This window comes from Rhopilema esculentum, chromosome 17, assembly GCF_057945365.1.
Source record: "Rhopilema esculentum isolate cy_ngs chromosome 17, ASM5794536v1, whole genome shotgun sequence".
Lineage (NCBI taxonomy): Eukaryota > Metazoa > Cnidaria > Scyphozoa > Rhizostomeae > Rhizostomatidae > Rhopilema > Rhopilema esculentum.
The window spans coordinates 2,007,557-2,016,607 of record NC_142831.1 but is presented as its reverse complement, the minus strand read 5'-3'; the positions used below and the strand labels follow the sequence as shown (position 1 = coordinate 2,016,607).

The 9,051-nt window shown below is 32.2% G+C and overlaps 1 protein-coding gene across 2 annotated transcripts; it reads right to left on the bottom strand.

Moving 5' to 3' along the window:
* Window positions 1-2,487: 2,487 nt before the first annotated feature.
* On the bottom strand, window positions 2,488-7,972 carry LOC135681427 (uncharacterized). Of its 2 annotated transcripts, XM_089113463.1 has the most exons (6): window positions 7,437-7,971; window positions 6,269-6,581; window positions 5,864-5,951; window positions 5,291-5,716; window positions 3,896-4,321; window positions 2,488-2,875 (listed from the first exon to the last, which is right to left on the bottom strand). In XM_089113463.1, the coding sequence occupies exons 1-6, from the start codon at window positions 7,448-7,450 to the stop codon at window positions 2,865-2,867; spliced, it is 1,278 nt and encodes a 425-aa protein (XP_088969589.1). In that variant the 5' UTR covers window positions 7,451-7,971; the 3' UTR covers window positions 2,488-2,864. The 2 variants fall into 2 exon arrangements, with proteins under 2 accessions (XP_088969589.1, XP_088969588.1); XM_089113462.1 differs by lacking the exon at window positions 2,488-2,875 and having other exon boundaries at window positions 2,902-4,321; window positions 7,437-7,972.
* Between the last annotated feature and the right edge of the window lie 1,079 nt (window positions 7,973-9,051).

The following is a 9,051-nucleotide window of genomic DNA, read 5'->3' as shown; positions in this document are numbered from 1 at the left end:
TGATTCTGCCAGCAAACTATTTAAGGTTTGTCACGCTTTCAAGCCACAATATTCTCAAAATTTTAAAAAATATTTCGGAACATTAGTTCTTTACTTTGTGAATTCTTTGGGATTACTTTTGAACACTCTGAATACAAAGTGAATACTTTTGATAAAAAAAGATATAAAATAACGTAAAAATAGATACATTTGATAATGCATTTCCTTTCATATCAGAAAACTAGAAAGTTTTGTTTTTTTCGCTTTATGCTGGATAAAAACAGATCACCCTAAACAATCTTTGAGCATTCTTACCACTAACCATCAAGTGATTTCATTTTTGCAATATGTAGAATACGACTTAGATGACGTAATCAAAATGGTAAAAGACTTGGTTTGATAATCAATTGCTTATTTGCTCGCGAAAACAGTTGTTATACATTAGATTTGAAATGCGTTTTGAAACTTCCCGCATTTGAATTTCTTTATAAATTTGGTTGCTTCCATTTGTTTAGAATATTAAGGCAATAAAGTGTTTAACAATTTATTGAAAATGAATTGATTTAATAACTTGCAGAACTGTTGCTATTTAAGATATTTTAATAACAACAATTTTTGCTGCAAACTTATTGCTTTAACATCCTGCAAAAGCAATTATTATTCAGAGATTTTAAAATAAATAATGATAAGATTAATATGCATATAAAATATATTTCTTCAATTAACTGTATAAACTGTTTTTTATTAGATATTTCTTATAAAATGCTCCAAATCACTTGCTGCACATCAATTGCTTTATCAACCATCGCATAATATTTTTTTCTGAAGAAGTTTTGATAAATGCGCTTCATAAAATAGAATAAAATTTTATTTATTGATCATTCTGTACAAGCTTTTTATTGAACAAACATTGAAGACTTTGATTGAACTGAACTTATTAATATTTTGTCAATTTACTGATGAGTTAAACTGGAAAAATATATTGTTTACATTATCAAAATTGAAAAAAAAGTTTAATGATTTCTTGAAATGGTCATATTTGTCACTTTGTTAAATTTTCAAAGCAGCAAATATAAAGAATGAATTTTATCAAGATAAAATAAGGAACTAAGATAGTCTAACTAAAATTTACCTCAATTTACCTCCCTTTTCGCATCCCAATTTTCGGTGGAACGGGCTCTGTTGTCCGAAACGAGACCACTTTTGACAAGAGCAAGCCTTGCCGAGACAAATGAGCCGTTGCTCTTACATTTCTATGATGTATTAGTACGGTTTCCAAATACCATTTCAGTTTTTTGGCATGGTAAAATTCTGAGATACGTTGTAAAGTGAAAAATTGAAAATTAAATGCATGAAAAATTCGGACTATATATTCGGTCATAATTTTGGATAGACGAGTCTCTAGAAACTAAGAATTTGGAATTTGACGTTACAAAGAGCATTACATGCAAGTCTGATTTTGAACAAAAAACTGTTCATGTTCCATTATGAATTTTACTTCGAAAATGATTTTGCTTTTAAGGCTCCTTGGGCAATAGTTTGACGCCTTATGAACTAGCACAGAATTTACATTAGATGTTTTGTGGCACAAGTGTGTGTGCTGTTTGTTGGAACGGGTATTTACTTTGCATTGCATAATTAGACCCAACATACTTTGCGTTGGTCCATTTGTGTGCATCTGTATTTAGTTTCACCAGCTCTCTAGATGCATTTTGCTGTTGCCATCAGTGTAGAATGTGCCAAGATCGAGCAAATAACTATTTATAGTAATATAGAACAAAGTGTTACATTAGTAATGGAGAGAAAATAGAAAACTCTTTTGCATCACTCTTTAATATCATTTTATGTTCCACGTTACGAGTATAACTATTGCAGCGTACAAAATCATTCTGTATTATCATTTCTGAACTCGAATTAGATTTTCTGAAGATCAAAGAGACTATAATATCATAAGTCAAATAACAAGACTCTCATTCATGTCACTTAATAACACGATACAGTGGTCTTTGCTGTGCTATATATAGCCAAATCAAAACAATAAAGTCACTTTGCATAATTTATGTTTCTGATCTTTTTTCTGATTTTTCCTGTCAAAAGTTTTGCTGACAGCTCTTAAAGCTTAAAGAAAACATCAAGTCTTTGTAAATAATCTTTCAGGGAAAAAGTTGATTTTTTGTAATTTAAATTTCTTAAATTGAGCACAAGTCACAAGCCAAAAATATTTTTCAGCCTTCGCCCCCACTGTTCATAATTAATAGATAGTACTTAATAGATAAAAAACCCTAAAATACGATAATTGTCACTTTTTGCTAAATTTTGAAGATTCCATGAAAAATCGGAAACATAGCTTACTGAAGTTCTTTGCGTTCGACAATTTTCAGAGTACAAACGAGTGTTAATGACCAATGGTAGGCAGAAAATTTACATCCAAGTATGAATCGACAGTGGCTCAAGAGAAAGACTAAGCGTTTTACAGGCTTTTTTAAAAACCGTGAATTGCCAAAAAGAGATAGCGAACTTTTGCTGTCGAAACAAGCTGGGATCCTTTTGCTTTGATTCCAAAACACCTAGATGAAAAGACGATGGCTCATTTCCATCAAAATTTTAAGGGCGAGATGCAGCAAGTTAAGATTTAGTGCAAACTGTCACTATTGTCTATTTGGGTGAAGAGTGTCAGACGAAAGGTACCTCAGCGTGCTATGTTTACAATATTTCATGCCATTTCCAAACTTTGCGGTACAGAAAATTCAAACATATAACATGAAATCTTTGTGCATTTTTAATGTCCTCTTTTGCTGATTGTAGCAGATATATTACATTTCTCTTCCAATGCATTCGTGCTTGCCAGAAAGTGGAGAATAAATATAGATTTATCAAGCTTTGTTTCAGAATTCATCTAAAATGGAAAGTTCATGTTAAAATAAACTTTTGATATCACAAAATGACAGAATAAATATCAAGCCTCTTTTTACTTGTTTCAAAAATATAATTTCTATTAACAGAATAATGTGCAGAAACTCTTAGCTTTTTAACTTCATGAAAATTCAACATAGAATTATATTCAGGCTACACACTTTTTTGAGAATAAGGTTTATAAGAAAATTAATGCTCAATTTAAATCTCTGAAATTTAAAAATAATGTAAAAACAATCAAAGAATCAAGATTAAAAAAAATTGAATATAGTGTTTATTTTAGTGTTTTGGAAAGCAGAACAAATGTAATTTTCACGATATATATTTTGAAAAAGACGTATTTGGCCTTAGAGACATTAACATTATAATGCAAATCAGTTTCACCTTTCGTCGCTAAAAAGTAATTTGAGAATAATCTTAGTCTCAAAAATAAAAGAAAATATACTCATAAATTTAAATGAGGTATACTCATTAAGCACATCTCTATGACAGTACATATCTATACAATCAAAAGTTGTACTAGACAATGTCAATGGCTTATATATCCTTGACTTACAACACCAAAATGTCTGGACCCATTTTCAAGAAAACGGGTTTTGATAATAAAATCTTCTCTAAACTGCCATTTCCTCCACTAAAGCCGCTTAGAATCATTTTTTAGATCTATTTCATGAACAGCTTACCTTTTCGGGACCATCGGAAGCCATCTCGCAAAAAGAGTTCTCTTCGACATTGCTTTTGGTCTTAAAAGACCTCCGTGCAAATTGGCCTATGCATTTTTTCTCTTTAGATGTTTCTCTACAGTTTAATACATTTTTCACATTGTTTGCTTGTATTATTGTGACCCCATTCTGTTTGGTTTAGTCGATGAAATGCCAAAAGTAGTTAAAGCCAAGAAATCAGTTGCTTTATCAAAAGTAATGGCCCAATGAGCAAGATGCAAGTTACATTTACATTTACTGACCAACATTAAAGGAGTCAATTTTGCTGTGAAAACTCATACCTTCATAAACCTCAACCTCGCATACTTGAAGATTTTCTTGCCTGTTCAAAAAGATACTGACGTAACGACCCATCAGGACCTGTGGACAATCGAACTTTTTCAATTCACCACTTGCCAACCTTCCATCTTTCACACAAAGCGCATTGTTTCGTCCACCACTTGATCTATCATCCCCAACACTGACATCGAATGGATTGATTTTTTCTTGACCCCAAGTAGCGCCATTTCTTATTTGGACACTTGCGACCGCAGCTTGCCTTGTAAGATCCACTTGCCACCAGGGTAATATGTCAGTTTTTGTGATACTGCATCGCTGCCAGTCTCCAGTTTTGTTACCATCATTTCCAAAGCTGGCAACAAATGTGATTCCATTTGCTGTGGTTGATGATGAATGTAAGGAAGGCTTTTTATATGCCAAATTCTCCGCTGTTAACAAAATTATGGTCGTATAAAGAATATTGAAATTTGGTTTAAAATTCATTGGGTATTTGTTGATAGAAAAGAACCCACATTCCATGTTATGGAATTTGGACTCTAGTATAATAAAGTATTTTAATCTCTCGGTTATTTTGCGAAATGGACGCGTTATTAAAATTTATTATTCTGCTGACAGCACTTGTTAATGCAGCAACGTGTTAGATTAGATTAGGGGAGAGTTCGGAAAGAAGGGTAGAGAACGGACGTGCGTAAAAACACGAGAGGAATACTGTCTTATCAGCATTAGGAAATACAGAACAAGGGCCTACCTCTACATGAAAATAGGAATTATATTCTATCTTTATAAAAATTTGATATATTCCATGCCTCTTTTTGGTAAAATCATTTTGTGAAGTTTTTGCCACGTGCAACAGATCACCATGTCAACGTGGAAAACAAAATACATGTTTTGCAGGCCATACTCAAATTTATCATTTTTTGAGCTCGCATTTTAGGTTTAGAGTGGCCAATGATAATTTTTTTCACTTTTTGCTGACTTAAGCTTTGGTTTAAAGACACGTTTTTTAAGACCAATTGTAAAACGTACATTCTCAACCATGTGTAAAAGATTATTGTCAATCAATATTGTCAAGCATAAAGCCAATCAATCAATGAGATATTTTCGTCACATTATCTTTTTTTCCAATTTGGCATTTAGTTTGGATAATAATTTCACGTTTAGACTTCATCTTATTTTAACTGCAACTTATTTAATGGTCAGAATTAGGCCAATACAAAAACCTGTGAAAAAGAAAAAAATTATCTCTTCATTCAGACTTTGTCTGTACAATTTGGGTGATGAGAAATAGATGGAGCTTTGTATTTTTACAACAAATTAGGTGATATTCCATTGTCCATATGAACCACTTGACCAAAAGCCAGGGAAAGAAAGCTAAAATATTGAAAACAAACATATACCTTCATAAACCTCAAGCTCGCATACTTGAAGAAATTCTTTCCTGTTCAAAAACACACTCACGTAGCGACCCATCATCAGCTTTGGACAATAAAAAGTTTTCATCTCGCCGCTAGCCAACATTCCATTATTGACACAAAGCGCATTGTTTCTTCCCCCGTTTGAACTAGCCTTCCCAACACTAACATTGAATGGGTTTATATTATGTGTAGACCAGGCTACAGAATTTGTTATCCGAACATGTGTGACAGCGGCTATTTCTTTAAGATCCACTTGCCACCAGGGCTGCTCTTCATAACTGGTTAAACTACATCTCTGCCACTCTGCCGTTCTGTCACCATCATTTCCAAAGCTTGCCACAAATTCTGTTCCGTCATATGTACGGGTTGATGAATGGGAAGATGGCTTCTTATAGGCGATATTCTTTGCTGTGGGTGGAAGATAATTTACAGAAAGAAATTGTAACAAGAACTCTTCTTATGCACAATACTAAACAAAGGCTTTGTACCTTGAAAGATGCCTACTTTGACTCAAGTAAAAGATCTTGATACCAATGTAGTTACTATTGTATTTACCAATGCATTTATACCCTCGGCAGTAGCTAGTGTCAATGCATTTATGTCCGGCGCTGCAAGGATCATTTGCTTGGCAATACTGACCAACCTGCAATGTAAAAGTTTTATTTCATGAATGATCAATTTTTAGCCCTATCACATCATATCACGAGTGCTATATTAGTCTTGAAATTTACGAGAATAAAGCTCTTGTTGTTTAAGGCCATGTTTTTTGCAGAGCTAAAAAGATAAAGATTGAAAGATGTGTTTGACGCTCATCTTGATCAATGACTTGTTGTTCTTCCTTCTTCTCTCTTTTCAACTAATTTTTATATGTGCCCTTTTCGCAATTTTCTGTCACCAAATTAGTTTTTAAATTTATAAAGTTAGTTGAATTTTAAATAGGTATTTCAATAGAAAACTCACATTTTTCTCTTCAAAACGGGTTGAATAATATGTCCAACACTCATTTTTTTGCGTTTCAATGAAATCTTTTGGATCCTGTGCTGATTTGCTATTCAACTGGCAAATACCCAACTCTCTGTTTAAATTTATAGACTTGCATCGATGCTCCATGATGCATTCAAACTTACACATCTGCTCATCCAAGTTGTCCAAAGAACGAAATGTAGAACTAAGTGAATGATCATGAAGCACAGCAGTAAAATTGGCAAAGATCTTGCATGGCAGACGAAGTATTTCTCCATTTATATTTACAGAAATCACAAGCAGCAACAGTCTAAAAAATATTAGTACTGAATCAAGGCTTACTTTTTACTAGCCGTTTTCTACAAAAGCAATTAGAAAATCTCTTTGTCCATTAAAGATATACACATAAAGAAGCCCATCAAACCTAGCAACAATAGTTGTTTATAAGCATAAAAAATTTTGATGATAAAGTTTCACGAATCAAAAAAAAGCTGACAGAAATTATTTATAAGTATCATCTTAGATAAAATTGTTTGTCACAAGAAAAATCTTCCGTTAGAATGCTGAACTACTTTTAATCATCCGGAGGAACGTACTTCGGAACCTAAGCCTAATACGTTTTATTGTTTTCACAAGCAAAACTTTAACAAAGCTGTTACACTTTCAAGACAACATATTCTCTACAGGCTAACAGAGTTTAGATCTACTTCGACACAACCTTTGCTATAAATAAAAAACATTATGTAGGAAAATGTAACAGTAATCTTTGTCACAATTCATCCTTGAAAACAAAATTGAAGTTAGCAAATTGAAAAAAAAAATTCGTAGTAAAGACTTTTTCATAGAAATATTGTAAGTCAAATTCTTAAGTTAAAACAATCAATTCCAGATGAGGCCAAGATTCTACGTTGCTTCATCTTTAGAAAAAAGTTAGTGTCAAAAGCACGGGTTTTGAATCAAAGATTTGCAAAAAACTAAAATAGTATGATAACGATCACTAAGTGAAAAATAGATTAAGGGGAAAGAAAGAAATACAATGTTTAAAACAAGCGAATGGAGCAACGCCGGGAATCAAGAAAAGGACAAACACGTAAAATAAATTGACTTTTGTGGATGAACAGATAGAAAAACATCTACAATATAACATTTCAAAATCAAGACATACATTTGAAAATGCATCTTCTTTGATTGGGGAACCAGACAACTTTGTCTTTTAACCTTATGCTGGAAGAAAACAGCTCACTTCTTACCAACTTTAAACACACTTTGCACTGACCATCAATTGATTCTAAAATTGCCATAAATTGAAATTGGAATCTGTTTTTAAGGTTTGACAACATCGGAATTTATCATTAAATTCAAAAAATTTGCATTTGTTTAACACTGTTGAAAACACTGTTGTTATTAAAGATTTTTCAGATGCAATTCCTTAATATTTTTGCCGAAATTTAATTACTAAATCAACCTGCAGAAGTTCTTGTTGCTTAGAATAATAAGAATATAATAACACAAACATACATTAAAATAAGAGTTTTGCTTTAGTAACTGGAAGGATCTGTTGTTATTTAAGATTCTAATTGCATCTAGTCATTTGCTGCAAATCGATTGATTTATTAAATTGCGCAACTTCCAAACTTTGTAGAAGTTTAAATAAATAGGCACTTTTAAATCCAATCGAAGTCTGTTTCTTGATAATTTTATGTGTAAACAGTTGATGATGAATATTTTTGTATTGAAATGCATTGATTTATGTTTTGCGTATTAACTGTTGTTGAACTTTATTTTCTTTATATAATCAATGTAAAAAAATATTAAATCATATCTTCAAAATCCTAAGGCTTTATCGGCACTTTCAAGCGATCACACTAACAGAGACTTCGATTAAATTTTGTTCAATCGAAATCTTATTGCATTATTAGCCTTCAGATTTTTTTCTATTCAATTTATATAAAAGAAAGTTTTACAAATGTCAAATTTTTAATTCTAATTAAAAGGAAATTATGGTGATAAAAATTAGGTTTAAGGGATGGAGGAAAAATGAGGAAAGATGGAATTCACTTATTTTGCAAAGCCATTATCCCAGGTGAGGGGGGGGGGTTGAATTGTATTTGGATGAAGTACAAACCATCGATCTGAACTTTTTCTCTTCCTGCACCAAGCTTTTAAAATATTTTTTTGTAACAAAAATTCTTTCAAATTCAACAGAAACATATTCTGAATTTCATGTACTGAAAAAGAAATTGCTCTTGTGAGTTAACCAAAAAATTGTGTTTATTTGAAAAGTTTCTAGGATTATTGTCGTATCTTTTCAGGACAAAATTTAGGAAAGACCCTTTTGGAAGCGTAATTAGTAATCATTGAAATTGTGTATAATTATTTCTGGAAAGTTGTTTGATAGGGGGCAAGTATCCTTCTCAATCTTCCTCTACCCCATTTTCATCCCTGCACTCTTACAAGACGCCTGCTTGCCTATCGTAAGGCATAATTGTATACAGTTGGGTAGAATTAAGCAACCTTTAACAGCTTTGAAACTTTTCCAGAAAGTGGTCTCCTGTCTATCGATGTTAACTTGAGTTTATAAGAAATTCTTTGCTAGATATATTTTGCACTTGTTTAGGTAATATGGGATTAGATTCATTGCCAAGGGACAAATAAGATAACTACGAAGGAGTTGCATCAATTATTCAAGAGGAATAATTCAATTGTTTAGCTTAACAAACAGCAAAATCCCTAATCAAATGATGTGCGGCCTGAATGGCTCTTTATTTTTAAATTCGCAT

Excerpts from the sequence above, each read along its gene's own strand:
- LOC135681427 (XM_089113462.1), bottom strand. Across the intron at positions 5,952-6,268 it reads CCCGTTTTGAAGAGAAAAAT|GTTGGTCAGTATTGCCAAGC; the intron begins GTGAGTTTTCTA and ends TTTACATTGCAG. Across the intron at positions 4,322-5,290 it reads CGAGCTTGAGGTTTATGAAG|CGGAGAATTTGGCATATAAA; the intron begins GTATATGTTTGT and ends TTTTGTTAACAG.